This window comes from Hippopotamus amphibius, chromosome 8, assembly GCF_030028045.1.
Source record: "Hippopotamus amphibius kiboko isolate mHipAmp2 chromosome 8, mHipAmp2.hap2, whole genome shotgun sequence".
Taxonomy (NCBI): Eukaryota; Metazoa; Chordata; class Mammalia; order Artiodactyla; family Hippopotamidae; genus Hippopotamus; species Hippopotamus amphibius.
The window spans coordinates 85,717,284-85,734,233 of record NC_080193.1 but is presented as its reverse complement, the minus strand read 5'-3'; the positions used below and the strand labels follow the sequence as shown (position 1 = coordinate 85,734,233).

General features: G+C 43.8%; 1 protein-coding gene across 5 annotated transcripts in view; it reads right to left on the bottom strand.

Annotated features, from left to right (window-relative positions):
* The window catches only part of EPHA4 (EPH receptor A4), a 132,562-nt gene extending 121,872 nt beyond the window's left edge, over positions 1 to 10,690 (bottom strand). For 4 of the 5 annotated variants that reach the window (XM_057745166.1, XM_057745167.1, XM_057745169.1 and 1 more), the window contains exons 1-3: positions 10,546 to 10,678; positions 7,466 to 7,533; positions 2,674 to 3,337 (exon numbers count right to left, since the gene is read on the bottom strand). In XM_057745166.1, coding sequence (XP_057601149.1) covers positions 2,674 to 3,337; positions 7,466 to 7,533; positions 10,546 to 10,636 — 823 coding nt within the window. In that variant the 5' untranslated portion in view covers positions 10,637 to 10,678. Of the gene's footprint in view, positions 1 to 2,673; positions 3,338 to 7,465; positions 7,534 to 10,545 lie in introns of all 5 variants that reach the window. The other variant, XM_057745165.1, reaches the window with a different exon arrangement.
* Positions 10,691 to 16,950: the final 6,260 nt, after the last annotated feature.

Below are 16,950 nucleotides of genomic sequence, written 5' to 3'. Positions count from 1 at the left end.
GCTTTATGATCTAAAAGGTGATTTGTACCAATTTTACATCACTGTGTCCTCACAGCAAGTCTCCAAGCTAAGTGCAGTTATTATCAACCCATCTTATAGATAAACGAACCAAGGCTCAGAGGGCTTAAAAAACATGCTCAAGGTCATGCAGCTAAGTGACCAAACTGAGACACATTTCCTTGTGTCGATCGATGTTCTTTCTGCTCTACCTAGATAATCTTGACACTCCAGTAAGGGTAGCACAGATAGAGGTGATCATTTTTATTACTCTTAAGATGTTTGCAGTCTTATCTCTAAAAAAATCTCACTCAAACTTGGAATTTAAGAATTCTTGCCATTCAAGTTTTTTCTTCCTCCCTAAACTCATCAGAGATTCTTAGCTGGTAGTCTTAAAAACAAGCAAAGTGCAAGGTTTTGTACCAAAAGTGTCTTCTGGAAAGAGTCAGTCATTTTACAAGTAGCAAAGAAAATACCTAGGTAGCAAGAGTGAAAAGAACGAAGATTCTCAAGAATAGCTTAATCAACCTTCCCCTTCCATTAAATATCTGACCTAGTGTTAGGAACAGTTTGCTCAGAAATGGACTGGACCTAAAACATGGAGCCTCGCCCTTTCCATGAACCACATGATGATGGACTGGGTTACCAAGATCATTTCCATAAAGCCAACCACTACCATGTTCAATTGCCTTTACATTCACTTCCCCCTCCATCTTTTTCTCTTTCCCTTCTAATTTGGGTTGTAAAAATGTCAAGGAGTTTCACAGTGGAGCAATGTATGAGTTACTGCGCTCTGTGACAATTGGAAATCAATGACATTAGATACAGAGAAATGTACTAATGCCAGAAGCATGAACAGTTGAGCAAGAAATGGAATACTCTTTTTTTTAAATATATATAAGAATCTTGACATGTAAAGATGTGCAAGTCCTGTCTCACAAAAATCAAAAAGGCAGAATAATTTACTCTAGGATGTAATGTGATGTCACTGCCCTATTCATTTCACTCTTCCTGCTATGATGATTGTAATTTCAGTGCCAATAACAATGCACTCACATATTTTCTAATGTTAATACCAGAATGTACTTCAGGCTTTCTATCTGGTACAGCTTACCTAGTAGTTGCTAAGTCAAGAATAAACAAAATGGCACGAAATTAACCTTTGGAAAAAAAAAGAAACAAAAAGACAACTTGAAATTCCAACTTTTAAATTTTCAAGTTCACAAGTTTACCTTTTGACACTAGGTCAACAGAAAAGGTTGCCACCCTTTACTCTGTATTATTTTTCAAAGAAATTAAAAGACATTCATTGTTAGCTACTCCTAGAAATAACTATAGCAGATCAAGAATGACACATGAATTCTGAAAGGAGAAATATGTAACTCTATGACACCAAACTACCCCACATGCAACTTTCTTTAGGTTCTAACTGTTGATTTCCAATCAGTCAAGTGGACTGCTCCGTAGTTAATCCTACCCTGTCATTAAGATGGTTGAAATGCCAGACAAATTGTTTGGCAGTCAGTTATTTAGGCTCTTTAGTCACCAAATCAGATGAACCATGCGGCAATGTAGTCTACAGCTCAACAATCACCCTGAGAAAAGATTAATCTGATGTGTTCCAGAGATGGGACCAAGAGTTACACGCTTTAGTAGTAACCATAATAAGACTGGCAGCAGCAGTCTATTGACGACCACTGAAAATACACACCAAGCAAAAATAAAAGTCTTGGGATAACTGCATTTTTTAAGCCTTAATCCACACATGACACAAGCAATCTATAGAAGTATGGACTGCTCCCAGCCCTTATTCAAACACAAAGCTGCTATAAAGAAAAGAAGTTTGCAAACTCCCCAGGAAAGGGGAAATAAGGGAAGAGGGAACTGCAGACACAGACATGGAACTTTAGGTGAGAGGGCAAAAAAAGTCACCTTAGTAATATGATAAATAGTAATTAACATGATAAAAAAAATCTGGATTTCTTCAAAAACTCAATAATCAAAATGGATCACAATTTACTATTGCCTCTGACCACAGATCGAATAGGAAGACTCTCACTAGCTCTCTGTCACATCCTCAGGGAAATTAAGAGGTCTTTCATCAAGATTCATTTCACTTGGAAACCCCATCAATGGGTGCTCAGTGGAAGCTTGTCCTCCACTTTGCTGGGCCACGTCTGCACTGGTCCACAAGGCTGGAAAAACTGGACTGTCCTCACACAGCTCAATTTTAATCAGCAGGAGGAAACTGGAGCAACAAATCCTAATTCCACATTTAAATCATTCATGTACACATCCATATAAGGAGAGATGTTTACCGACAGGGGAACCATAGTTCGAAAATGTGTGGGCCCTCTTCAAGTAAGGCTCAATCAAGGCTGTTTCTTCAGCTTGTTCATTTACATTTCAGAGGGCACATCAAGCCGGTTCAGATCTAAGTGCCTGTTAGCAAATGTGTTTGGCCTTCTGCTGATTACAGCAGCATCATTTATTTTGTCAGTATTAGAATCATCTTAGCTTTTGCCACCTGGAGCTGTAGCACTTACTCATTAGACCCCTCTGTCCCACCACATCCCACAGGGGCTGCTAATTACTGGCTTTACTCCATTTAGTCTCAGCTCTGATTTAATTATGTGCACTAAGCCCTAATGAAAACTACAATATGGCTCTCCTTACCTTGGCATTCTCCATTCCGCTCTTCATGCCCGGCATTGCACAGGCAGTTGCCAATGGGTACCAGCCATTCACCATCTGCCCCACAGTACATTTTTGGCACATCCTTCTCTTCCGAGTTGTTGACACAGGAGCCTCGAACTTCCACCAGGGAAGATGTATCGGCCCCTGTGATGGTGTCTGGAAACTGAGCCAGATTGCGAACGGTGAGCGGACACTTCTTGTAGAACACACGGACCGATACCAAGGCGATGCAGGCCCCCACATCCTGGAACGCCAGATAAAACCCCTTTTTGCTCAGTGGCCCTACATCCCGGATCTCTGTGTTCAGCTTCATGATTCGGTCGCCAATGTCCACTTGGGTGAAGCTCTCGTCGGCGGCAATGGTGTCAATTTTGGCAAACTGGCTCTCTCGGATAAAACGCTCTTTGTCGTTGTCTGATTCATAGTAGTACAGGTTAAAAGTCTCCTTGCAAGTGCCCATGACACCGGGAAGACTGTTGCAGTCCCTCAAGGTGAACTTGATCTCAATGTACACCCTCTGAGCCCCTTCTCGGGTGATCCAATCAGTTCGCAGCCAGTTATTCTGGCTGGGCTCCATCACGTTGCACACTTGGTAGGTTCGGATTGGTGTATTTTTTTCATCCATAATACTTACTTCCTCCCACTGCAAAGATCCAAAGGAAATGCATCAGTTACAAACATTTCATCATACAGTGATTTATCAGTACTATTTTACCCTCATTAGGACAGTGATTTTTGTTTCAATAAGAAAGAAAACCACCCAGCACCAATTCCTCACTTAGATGATATTGTATTGGGGAACCATTTTCTTTTAATTGTTTCACTCTTTTGTCTAAAATTCCAGAGTATTGCTGGATTGATTGCTTTTGAGTTCTCAGCAGCTCCTGGTGGTGGTCTAACAACCTCAAATTCACCTATTACAACAGCTCCAATTTCAAGTGGCAACAGTTCAACTTTACTCATAAATGAAAAACTAGGATGTGTGTTGTTTCAACAACTGAGCAGAGACCTGCAAATTAAGAGCAGGAAGAGTAGAGTTTGCCAAAGGAAGACAATTATCAGTTAATTAGTGGCGCTGCTGTCAGAACTTTGCTCTCTAATACCTAAAAAAATGTCAGTCTTTTTTTTTTTTTTTTGGTGATGTCACTACTCTTTAAAGGGGTAAAGAAAATCTCACCATTCTGGTTTTGGTAATACTGGGAAGACAGAGAGTAAACTTTATGGTTGGATTTCTCAAATACACTGTCATTTATAGTGGTAGAACACTTTTCAAGAGCACGTATTCAATCAAAGTTTGCATACTCTTCTTATTTTTAAAAACAAAGACACATAAGTAAACACCTATGCACAGGTGTGTTGCTTCTAAATAGTCTTGTGAATATTGAGAATAAAATTTATGACTGAAAGCCCAAGAAAATTAAAGAGGGATGGGAGCATTTTCTTTCAACCTACTTCCTAACATAACGATTCTCGTAGTGGGATAATCTTAGTTCAGCAAAATTCACTGTGACTAGAGTGGTACTTTCATTCTCGACGTGGCTTTAAAAATAATCCTAAAAGCAGCAAGATAATTTGGGGGCTCCTACCAGACTGGTAGGCAGCCTCCAGTTCTTCATTAATATCTACAGTAATGCCTTTATATAGATCTGGTATAAATCAGCTTAAGTATCTAACACATGAATATAATTAGAAGAAAAAAAGATAGTTTAAAAAGAATCTGTATTCTATAATAGCTCCACTTAAAGCTCCATTCAATCCAATGAAGTACATAGAATCATAATGTATCTTTTAACAGGTTTCCCATCTGTGCATTGGAAAACTATTAATGAAGGGAAATGTTACTATATGGAACACCATAACACATAAAATTCTGTATCCCTTTCATCTGCCACCATTATGAAAGTTGGAACTAGGAGAGATAAGTGCCCCGTGGTGATTAAAATTTCTTTTTATCCACTAAGCAGTAAATCACCAGTAATTTACTTATTTGGGGGAAATTCATGTAAGTCCAAAAATAGATCTCCACCTTAAAAAAAACCTACTCAGCATGCTTCTCATCTCAGAACAAAGGAAATATGGAAAAACACATTTATCACTGTAAATGAAAGAACATAGGGATACCTCCACAGTTCATACAGATAATTCAGGTCTAATTCGAATTTTCCAGCCTGAACTTAATTGTCTAAATACATTGATCAGTTCACCAGAACAATGACAAATCTCCCCTTAGTTTTGCATTTTACAATCAGTGTCAGAAACTCACTATACTCCCTTAAACGAACAGGGCCAAGAAATTAGGTTTTTGCTACAACGTTGCCATCAGGAGGCATGCCTTCCATTATTTTCATGTTCTGCTTAGCTGTTCTGATGGAAACATGAAAGAACAGTGACTAAAATTCATTTTTTGACCTGGTGGTATTGTCAAAAAAGGTTTCTTTTTCTTTTTAAAAATAACAAACAAATAAATGTCATTATTGGTCAAAATTAGAATCTCAAGTTTCCAGCCAAGAAAGATGTGAGCTGTTCTAACAATAGAGATTTCAGAATAATGAAGATTCAAATATGCTTTTACACTCAGAAAGAACTTTTTAAAGCCAATCCATCCCCTACTTGGTAGATATCCAATCTATCCCTTCATTCTAAGCCCAAAAAAGTCTTCTTTATTACAAAATCTAGAAATTAATTAAACTCTATAATTTGGCACATAATTTCTCAATGGCTACTATGTATTTTGGAAGGCTTAATTCTATTATAGACAAATAAAATTTCATCTCTTACCTTTCATAATAATACTTAAAACATTACACACATGGTATTTAAGGAAAGGGAAAGAGTACATTCTATATCCAGAAGTCTACACTCTGCCCCTAAAAAGTTCCAGGTTGTGTACGATCAGCTATGCACAGTATTTTTTTTTTAAGGGACATCAAGACACCCGAAAGAAGTTTTGTGTCTAGAAAAAGTGACCAGGTGCTCTTTCAACAGTTCTGCGGAGCTGGGGTGGGAGGAGGGAGATGTCTGTAGCATATTAAATTGCAATAAAAGCTTTCCAGAAACTAGATAGACCATAAACTGTACTGGAAAATGTGTTAACTCCTTGCTTTTAAATAGGTCACATGTATATTCAGTGTAACAGGTCAGGTCTAAAATCACAGTAGACATATCCTCTCTTTAAACTTGGGAACAGCCAGTAAGAAAAATAAGGCTCATTAAATTTTTTAATGCAAGTACTGATACCTTCCATTCTCAGTTTTGCCAGCAGTTCTAATACATTCAACCTATGGAGCAATACCCCTAGTGTAGCATGGGAAAGCCTCCTTGAATCAGTGACCTTTCCAGGGTATAGGATTAACAAGAGTCTGACTCTCACAAGATAAAGCTGTACCTTTCTTCGCATTCAAAGGATGAGGGCAATTGCCTGCAATCAGCAGTGAATACAGCCTGTCTACACTGCCAGAGACCTGCCAATCACTCTCCCTCCCTTTCAAAAAAATGGTTTTGAGGGCAGACTAGAATTTTTCAGCAGAGACCCAACCAACTGCAGTCAAGTTCAGGCAGAAAAACAGGAAGGCAGGGCAATCTCCGTTTTATTTCAAATGGATGACAAGACTTGCTTTGGAAAAAGCCGAAAATTCTCCATTTTCAGGAGAGCGTTCTTGCCTTGTCTTATTTTTGAAACCCATCTTCCGTAACAGTTTCTATGAATATTTTTTTTTTCGATCCTTTATTGTTTATTCAATGGCCAGGTGTGAAGTGCCATCCTGGTGCTGGCATTACAGTTTTGGCCTGATAAAGCCTCCTAATCTTTCACCCCCATTGCTTTTAATCAAACGACTCAGTCATAGACTATCAAGCATGTAAAGGTAGGATGATATGCTTAATTTTTAAAGGATTTGAGAGTTATTTCAATGTGACAGATGCCAGAGTTACACGTTGTACTGATTTCTTTCCAAAGCTGATTCATTTTGACCTGTCATTAAGGGGGGAGGATGGGGGAGGAGAATGTGGCTATTGACCTAATTCTATTCTCTGAATCTTCTGGTAGAGGCAGTGATGGCAAATTCAAGAAGAAATGAACAGTGATGCACTCTCTCTTACTTTATAATCCAGCCTCCCAGATCCCCAAAGATCCAAGATTCCAAATACTTTAACTTTCACATTTAGTACCAACAATGCACAAACTTGGGGCTTTTTTTTTTTTTTTTTTTTTCTGTATAGATGCCCCTGGTACAAATTCATAAGGCTTTCTCTGAGCTTGCAAGTGAAAAGTAGCTGATTTAAGATTGTCATAGCAAGTTACAGAGCCCCCCGCTGCTCACACACAGAACTAAACCTGCTCCTGGTACAATTAGCAATGTTCTCTTCCTGGTATTTTTGTTTATTCATTTTCCTCATCTGGAAACAGAACGATTGCTCTAAAATTAACCCTGTCAGGACTTCAGGCTATCCCAGTAATAGACATAAATTCCAATTTGGTCCCCAGATTGTATTTCTTGCCGGTGTTTTAGTTTTAAATAGACATCTAAGGGAAGCCTCCACCAACCTCCTAGTTTTGAAACCCCTTTCTGCCCTTTTGGATTCCAGTTCTTCCATGACAGAGCTATCCAAAGGGAGTATAGGATTTCTCCAACAAAGCGTAATTCACTTCGTAGGCCATGGTGGAAATCTGACCCCCTCACCACAATCAACAAGAATCAAGCCATTAGGACTCTCAGAAAGTTGCTAATCACTCCTTTATACCCTGTGGATCAGAGAGCAATTCGGAACTTACCCCTCCTTCCAGAGGGCTTGCTATCCACCCAAGTTCTCCCTGAACAGATCTGGAATCCAATAAGGTAACTGCAAAAAAACAAAGAAAAATAGATTAATTTCCAATTGCAAAAAGCCAATACTACAAAAAAAAAAAAAAAAAAAAAAACATTTACCGGAGCGTTTCCATATGTGCCGAGGGTGTGCATATCCAAGTCTGATCAAAACCTAAACTCCATCTCACTTATGTAAATAATCATTACTCACTTGATCTTCTCCCCTCTTTAAATCTGCAGGTTCTTATTTATTTAACTTGCTTAGCATTTAAAATTCCATCCCAGGACTCACTTGATTCATTTTCTAAAAAGGATGAATTGAGAATCTCAAGTACAATTCAAAAAATAAATATATCTATGTAGAGCAGTTACACTCCAGAGCAAAATCTGCATTCATCTCTGTCTGGTATCTACTAGAGTTATTTGTTTTTGCAGGTTTCAGATGACCACATAACTCATCATCATGGTGACAGAGCCACAAGTGAATTCTAGCAGAGAGTACTCAGAGGGTCATGAAAAGGCTCTCTTCCCCTACCATTTTTTTTCCCTCCACCACCAAATAAATTGGCCCTGGATGTGGTATCCGCTGCTTTTTTAAATATCAAAGTTTCAGAAGGGGGGAATGGCAGACGTGTGGAATTAGAATGCGAATACACTTAAGTATTCTCTTTCCCAGGTCTTTTTGAGGACAATCGGAGACTCCTTCTCCGCCCAAGAGGAAGTCACTGGTTTAAATTTTAGGTATGGAGGACTGCCTAATAGATTTAGTATGCTTGTGCTACACCTAAGAGTATTCATCCACGCCTAGGGGGACAGGGAGGGCGGCTACAGCGGTCGCACCCCGCCCAAGCTGGAACAGACCTAGGCACCGAGAACGTTGAAAAAGACGCAATGAATTCCTAAACTCTCCACATTCTCTTTCCCACCGAGATCTGCAGGCCTGGGGGTCGAAAGGCCCATCTCAAAGGAAGCACTGGGTTATTAATTTGATCAGTGAGGCTGGCTCTACAGGCTGGGGGTGGGGTGGGAATGGGAAATCTTTCTCCTTGCTCCTGCGTACCCCAACTCTCAATCTCGCCCCCCGGCCCCTGAATTCTGCCCACCCTCCCCCCTCATTTCACCCCGACGTCAAAGTAGTTAAAATGAGCCTCTTTCTCCAGATTTTCCCGAGAAGCCTGAATTCCTAGGGCCTGTTAATTATTTTAAAATGTAGAGCCTTCCCTGGGTCGCTCCCGCCCGGAGTTGCGCCCCCCTCCTCCTTCTCTCCTCTCGGTCCCTAGAGAAAAGCCCGCTACATCCATTTGGATTTATGTAAGGTGGATTAAGGACACAAAGGGAACAATAAGACCCAATTTACAAAAAAAGGGAGGGAGTAGAAAGGGAGGGTAAAAGGGAGAAAAGAAAACGTGATGGGAATAAAAAGCAACAAAATGAATTAATTTTTAAGGGGGAGGAGGGGTCGGAAAGGGGGTGACCCCCCCCCACATCTGCCTACAGCTCCGTTCATCAGCGCCTTTTTTGTCTAGGGCTCCCAAGTTTTGCTCCCAAAAGAAAAAGCAGGGGGGAAAGAGAAAAAAATCTCTGCGTTTGGTACAGAGAGGTCTTGGGGGACGTCCTAATAGGACTGCGAAGTAGTCAAGAGAACGCGGCATGCATGATCCCGCTCAGAGGAACGACCCTGGGGACCGAGGGGCAACAGCGACCTAGATGGCCCACGTCGGAAAGAGGGAGGAGATCGAAAGGGTGAGAGAGCGCCCCTTTCCTCCCAAGCCGTGTGTGCCGGCAGGTGTGTGAATCTCTGGGAGCTTCCGTCTGGCGAGCTCTGGGTACCGGCTGCCCAGCCAAGGCTAAGTTGGTTTTTGGCTCCCTCCTTCGGAACTGGGAAAATGATGGATTGTACGGGGATGGATAGATGGATTCTGGAGAGATGGACAGATGAATGTATGGATGGATGGGTGGATGGGTGGATGGGGGAGGGTGGGGAGGTGAAGGAGTCGGCGAGACCGTTGCGCGCAGGCTTGAGCGCGAGCATCGCCGGAACACACGCGCACACAATCGGGGCACTCGAGCACAGGCACACAATTGTCCGCGTCCACGCAGGCACCCGCGCATCCACATACACGCATATGCGCGCGCGCACAGACACAAGCACACGCAACTCGCCTTTCTCTGAGATCATCAGAAACTAAATGATCAACCCCCACTTCCCCAACACACACACACACACATACAGCTCTCCCAGCACGTCCAAACAGACGCACATAAAACTGAGCACCCACACTGATCCAGTCGGTCCCGCACGTTCCCTCCAAACTAACCCGGTGTACAGTTCTGGGGGCAAAAAGCTAAAACTCGAGTACGTTCAACTTGCCGGCGGGTTCCCCAGGTCTGCGGGGTGACATGAGGAGCTTGGGGTCCCCTAGGCCGGCAATCGCACCCCCAGGGCGCCCGGCGGAGAGAAAGGTGTCTGACGCCGGGTGCTAGAAATCAGGTCACCAGCGACCGGCGAGCGGCGCCACGACCGCTGCGCGGCAGAGGCCCGGCAACCGGGTCCCGGGAAGCGCAGAGCTCGGGAAACTTTGCAGAAACCAGAGCTCGCAAGGCTTTCTCAAGAACCCGAGAGCACCACCATACCGTCACGGAGCTCTAGGCTTCCGTTCCCCCTCGACCTGGGCTGAGTGAGGAAGTAGTGGTAGGAATATGTCCACAAAATTTATTTATTCGTTTGCTTTCTTGGCGTTGTCTCCCGTGCATCCCCTCCGGGCGCCTCGGGTTGCCCTCGCCGGTGGATGCCGATAAACTTTGTCCTTTCGCTACAAACTTGGGCAACCCCGCCACAGCACAGGTCACCGCCCCGAGGCAGGCTGCACGGCCGCTCCCCGCCTTCCCTTCGCGGTTCCCCTCGCTCCAGTCCCCTTCTCCCGAGTCAGGGCGCACAGCTCGCGCCGGGATGGCCCCGCACCCTCCGGCCTCGCGCTACCGGGGACCATTCACCCGCCGATCGTCGCCTCTGTCCCAGACCACAGAAAGGCCTCCCCGCTCTTACCTTCATTCGCGGGATACACCCTGGAACCGGTGACAGCGTCGCAAATCCCAAAGAGAAACGAAAAGAGGACGAAATAAAAAATTCCAGCCATGGTTCGCCGGTGCCAACGCTGCTCCTGCCGCTTCTATCCCAGTGGAATAAATGCTTAAGTTAGGAGTGCAGCAGGCTGAAGACATTGCCAAGGGGGTGGGCCCGGCCGGTGACGTGCACACGCCAGTCCGGGGCCCACAGCCAATGGTAGCGTAGATTAGGCGGCCTGGTCCCGCCTCCCCGAACAGAGTCCGCCCCGATGCCCCGCCCCCTCTGGGCTCTGCACGGCGCTCGGTCTCCCCGGGATTGAGGGGGCGAGTTCTGCAGCGTCTCTGCTATGCTGGAGGGAGGCAGCGGGGTCCCCGTGTCGCATCTCAGCGGTCCAGCCCCTGGACGGCGGAAGGAGCTTCGAAAGACTGAATTAGTTGGGGAAGTCCGAGGAAAGGTTGGGACCTCTCTCTTCCCCCTCGGGCGGTTTGAGATGGAGGAAAATGCTCTTGTATTGCAGTAAATAAAGTATCAAGTTGACCTGCGTCTTTGCTCTTGCTCTTTTCTGAGGGCCGAAGTGTTCGCATCCCGCGCGCCGCAGCTAGGGCTACACATTGACTCCCGCGCGCGGCCACGGCCACTCTCAGCTACCTTGCCCCGTTTTGTGTCTTCGTGGTGCATCTCCATATGAAATGCTCTTTGGGGAGAGTTTTGTGCCTTGATTACTCCTTGTCTTTCCCAGGCTCCCAGCTGCCTGGAGAGCGGGACCTAATCAGCCCCCGACGTCGAGTGCAGCGCTAGGCCAGAAGCGGGGCTCTGTCCCTGTCTCCAGAGACTGAACGAAAGACTGTCAAGCAACGGAGAAGCCCGCTCGGGCCCCATCTCTGCGCTCAGCCGTGGAGGGAGCGGCGCTTCCAACCTCCCCGGCCCCGGGACAGGACTCCCCACCCCGGCGAGGCGCCCCGAGATGGCCTTGACTGCGGGGAACCAACTGTGTGTTTCCCCGGGGAGGGAGTCCCTGGAACCGGGCCTAGCAAGTTCGGGGCGCGGGGGGTGGAAGCGAAGAGCTGAAGTGACGTGAGGGGACCTGCCGCAAGCCCGCGCTCGGGGGCCGGCGGCCGCGGTTGCTGCGGCTCTGCGCTCCAGCCGCTCCGCCGCGCGGGTCCGGGCAGTTCTCGCCGCCCCGGGAGACGGTCGTGGGCGACAGGACCGGCAGAAATCCGCGCAGCCGCCCCCGCCGCGGGGTTGCGGGTGTCACTGTGCGTCTCCTGGGGGCGCAGGCAGCACTGGGCCCTGGTTTGTGCCCCGATGCCCCGGCCGCGGGCGCTGCCAACGGAGCGCTGCCCGGAGACCGCAGCGCAGCAGGCGGCCCGGGGCCCGGCCCCCGACGCGAGTCAGGGAATTTCTCCGGACGTTTGAAGACGCCCTAATTCCTGAAGAGGCCTTCTTCCTTCCCTCCTCCCAAACCGCCCCTCCTCTGACTCCCCGCGGGGTAGGGCCGGGTGTTCCTCTGGAGCCTGGGTCCCAGCGGGAGGGCGACCGCGGGGAGGTGGAAGCGCTTTTTGCTCTCCGGTGACAGCTCATCGTGAGCCAACCGCGCCACCTGCCGGCCAGAAAAGAGAGTGCGCAGCCCCCGCGGAAGGGCGAGCGGACAAAGACCGCACCGCGCAGCCCGCACAGAGTTAGGTGTGTCCGTGGGGTGTCTTTTCATCCACCCGCCCCTGTCCCGAGCACCCAGACCACCCCTGTGGAGTGGTGGCGGGCGGCCGTGGAGAGGGCCCGGGAGTCCTGTCACAGTTCTCGCCAGCTGGATTGCAGAAGACGGAATCAGAGCGTGTTTCAAGAAGCTCGTAGACAACATCCCAGGGGTTGCCTGAGTAGCTACTATCCCTGAAATAGAAATCCTAGAGAAAGCAGGAGGGGTGTAGGGCGGTGTGGAGGAGAGAACACATCGCGGCCACGGTTTCAGGTCACTGGCCCCCCGTAGCACATCGTGTCTCCTCCACTCGTGCACATTCACACCCGGGCTAATAAAATGGGCAACTTTTACTTGAGCGCGCTTGGCGAGGCGCTGGGCAGTAGCTGTGTGAGTCGGTGGCCTAGAGGGACAGCTTGTGCGGCTCCAGACTTTCTGACTGCTCCGTGAAAGATCTGCTGAAACGTCAGTCTGAGGAAGTGGATTTCAGTTATCGTAGCTACTGATTTTACACAAGTAAAAAGGGGGGAAGGAATGCACACGGGGGATATATATATGTACGTATGTGTATAAATTATTTAAAATAACTGCACGAAGTCCTTTTGAGGAATGCATTTCTAGGTTCTTTCATGTGTCTCTCTGGGTTTTATAGGAAAAGGAGAGGAATATTGGTCCCTGTCATTCTGTACACAGATTCAGTGGAGAAAAAGAGCAATCCGAATTCTTTTGAAAACGTTTTTAAACCGTAGCTGCTGGTTGCCTCTCTGCAAGATTTGGGTTTTGCATGTATGGGTGGTTGACATGGGAAATTGACTGCCTGCCTCCTTAGAAACAGTAAAATTTCTAAAACGTGAACCATTCCCCGCGCCCCTCCTCCCCCTCCCCCCTTTTGCATACTGAATATTACAGTCTCTCCAGCCACAGCTGCCTGAAGGCAAGGCTTCATTTGCTAGGGGACATTCCGTGACTTCCATTCCCTTTTTTCTTCCCATTTCCCATTTCAGGACCCAAAGAAGCCCAGTAATCTGGAGATCCAAGAGTCATCAAATACTAACTTGGATAAACTGAACTATAACTTCCTCTTTAAAGCATTTCTGGGCTGAAGATCAGAAATGAGCTGTTGAATACTGAAGTATTTAGGATAAAAGTATACGATAGCTTGGATTTCTCTAGAAACATTCTAATAGGGAAAAAAAGGAAAAGAAAAAAAGAATAAGGGAATAAGTAGATAAAACAGGATTGGAAAATGTTCGTATATTTTTAAGTGCTGAATAATGGGACTCATGTGACTTCATTATACTATTCTTTCTTCCCTATGTGTGTTCAGTGTTTTCCATAATAAAAATTACAGTAGAATTTTTAAAAAAAGAAACAAGATGCTGAAAATTCCTCTGTCCATGTGACAACCTAGAGGAAAAGTGTTCTAATCTAACAGACATGATTTCCCCTTAAAAATAAGGCAAAAATGAAAAAAGTAATGATGGTGCTGTTCCATCATCTATGCAAACCCCCTACTTTATTGGAAAACACCTTGGAACCTTCAGACATTTGAGAGTATTTACAAATAATCACTCAGTGGAGTCATAAGCATACAATAGCATACCACACAAAAAGCACCTAAAATCACCTACTTTTAATATCAATTTGCTTGACTCTTGTGTAAAACCAGCCTCCCAATTGCTGTAAGAATTTGAGAGTATTTTGAATCCAATAAGAGATATGTCAAAATATATACGCTTATAAGCTTAATGAAAATAATAATTGAATAATTTGAAATTTTGGGTATAATTTTTCCTTTTTGTACAGTGCCTACCATAAAAACTTGAGCTACAGAATATATTTTAAATGCTTATTTGAATTAAGGTTGAATTTCAAAAGTATCTCTAATTTGTAAAGACATTTTAAAATAACACCAAGTATCTTAGAGTTTCTGCCTCTAAGTGGAGGGCCAATTTTACCAAAGTAACAAGAACCTTTGTCTTTTCGACAAATAAGCAACAATAAAGTGAGAGCATGGAAGACCAGAGAAAAGGTTAGAATGAGAACATGAATCCACTTTGCATTTTACTAGACACTCTGCCAGACTTTCCAGCTAGTGTAGCTGGACTTCCCTGGACTTCGAGCTCTTTATTAATAAATGGAGCCGCCGACAGTGCTCCGATGACTCCTTGTTGTTGCAAGAACTAGGATTTTCAAGACTGACATTCTTAGTTTAACATTCTAACAGTTCTTTTACTAGCTGTGTGTTTTTGGGTAAGTTACTTAACCTCTTTGAGGTATGGTTTTCTTATCTGTGAATCGTAGATAGTTATGTGATTCTTCTAAAAATTGAATAAATTTTGTAGAGCATGTAGTATAGCATCTGGTTCATGGTCAGTCTCTATCATTTCTCTTAAATAATATCTCATCAATAACAATATTATTAAATGGGCAATCATTTATTCAGCTTGAACCTTCCCTCCCACGAGGAAACCAAGCTTTGTGACTCACTTTTTGCTCTCCATGAGAGGAGAAAGCTTCGTTTCACCAACTCCTGGAGTAGGCAGAGGAAATAAATCCTAAATGTTTCCCTTCTTTCATTGTTGATTTATTACAGGCCATACTAAACTCTTATATTCCTACATGATTCAACCAGATTTGAACCTAGGGATTGTAACTGTCTTCAAATGTAATAGTTTCAAAAATAATTAAATGAAACAAGGTGTAAGGAATCAAAAATGTCACCACCAAGTCAAGATATTGGTGAAAATGAATAACCAAGGCTCTAATGAAATATTCACTTTTGTCAGAAAAATGCTCCTAATCTTAGCTACCACCTGAAATATAATGATCTGAAACTACCATTGGTGGGCTTCTTAAAGCTCCCAGGAAACTTTGTTGGCGATTTCATCCTTTGATGTCAAGGCTTTGCTGCTATTTCTTATACGAATAAGAAGCAGGACACTTGTTAGCTCTTTACACCTGAGTGGGAAAGAGAGCACCAGAGCTCAGGTCTTGACAAGTCAGAAGGATAACATACCAAGACACAGGAAAAGACCTTCAGAATCACTGAGGAAAAGGACAAGAAGATAAGGACGGGGATCTCAAGGGGTGAAGACTTTTCTGAAACTCTGGTGCTGTATCTGATTTTTTGTTCAACTCTAATGAACATTTCTCAAGTGCCTACTGTGTGCCAAAGACCACATGTTTAAGACGGGAAAGTTGTCTTTTCAGCCCTGAGAAGGCATGACACCCTCCACGTGGGGGTGGGGGAACCAAATAGAAACCATCAGGCAACTTTTGTTCTCCTGGGAGCTGCAGAGAGGGAGGTGGAGAGAGAGGAAAACACCCACCCAGTTCAGTCCCGCAACAGCTCTAGACACCCAGAACTAAACATTTTGCAGAGACAATGCACCTTTCTTCAGGAGAATTCAGAGGAGATCACTGGCATCTATTTTTGGCTGCACTGGGAACTTAAGTCAGACATCCAAACTATTTTATTTTTTAGGCATAAAAGCCATGCCCTTGAAGAAATGTAAAATGCTTTTTACTTGGAATCCTTCTATACAATACCTGGGAAATGGTGTTCACTCTTTCTTACTCAAAATGCCAATGTAAAGCTGTGTTAGAGCCACTAAATATGTTAACTATTAAATATTTTAATATTTAATAGCTATGTTGATTTATGATTATTAAAAGAGCTTTTGGAATTACAGCTGTTTTATGATGAAAAACTAATGATACTATATATGGGAATAACATAAACTGGAACTTTTTTTTTTTAGCCATTTTAAAAGAGAAGTGATTATCTGGTTAGAGAACCAATTTCTGGAAGTACGGCAACAGCCACTCCTCCTTTCTTTTTTTTTTTTTTCCCTGAAAAACCATATGTAATTGCAGTAAAATGCTGTAAAGTAAGAAAAATAATAGGATCGTGAACATAATTTATGATTTAGTGCATAATGAGAAGGGAAGTTTGGAGACCTAACTTTCCTTTCCCCATCATAGTCTAAAGCATTTACAGAGTGCTTGTACTCCAAATATTTATTCTGTAATTTCAAAAAAATCTCTGAATATTCTTAAAATGTCTAAAATGACAGATATGTACTGTGGACAAAAAGTTGTTGTCTGCCATTTCAGTAAACAATGAATGTTGTCCATCATCAAGTCATCAGCCATGGCAGCTGCCCCCAACGGTGCACCCTGAGGGGAACTCAGGATGGAGAAAAAGAGGACACTGGCCCTAGATAGCTAAGATGCATATCAAAGAAATAATTTCAACATGCCCAGAATCTTGTATCTTTCCATACATAGAAAAGCACTAAAATGATTAACTTGAAATATCTAGGTTTTGTGACTAGCAGTAATCTTTTGATGTTCGATTACATGTTTTGTTTTTTGTTTGTTTTTTTGTACTGTTTTTTTTTTTTTCAGCAAAACTCCTATATAGCCTGGCTCTTCTCTTACCTCTTTGAAACAGTTCCTCAGAGCTTTCTGAGAGGCTGCTTCCCCGGTCTATAGTTCTCAGTAATGCCCCAAATAAAACATAATTCTCAACTTTTAGATTGTGCGTTTTTTTCAATCAACAGTACAATATAAATTCTTTAAATGTTTAATTAATGCAAATTTATAAGCGTATTTATAGAGGAAATATTGCTTTTGAAATTATGTTTATATTTTATTTCTTTAACCTAATCATTTATGTCAATTAA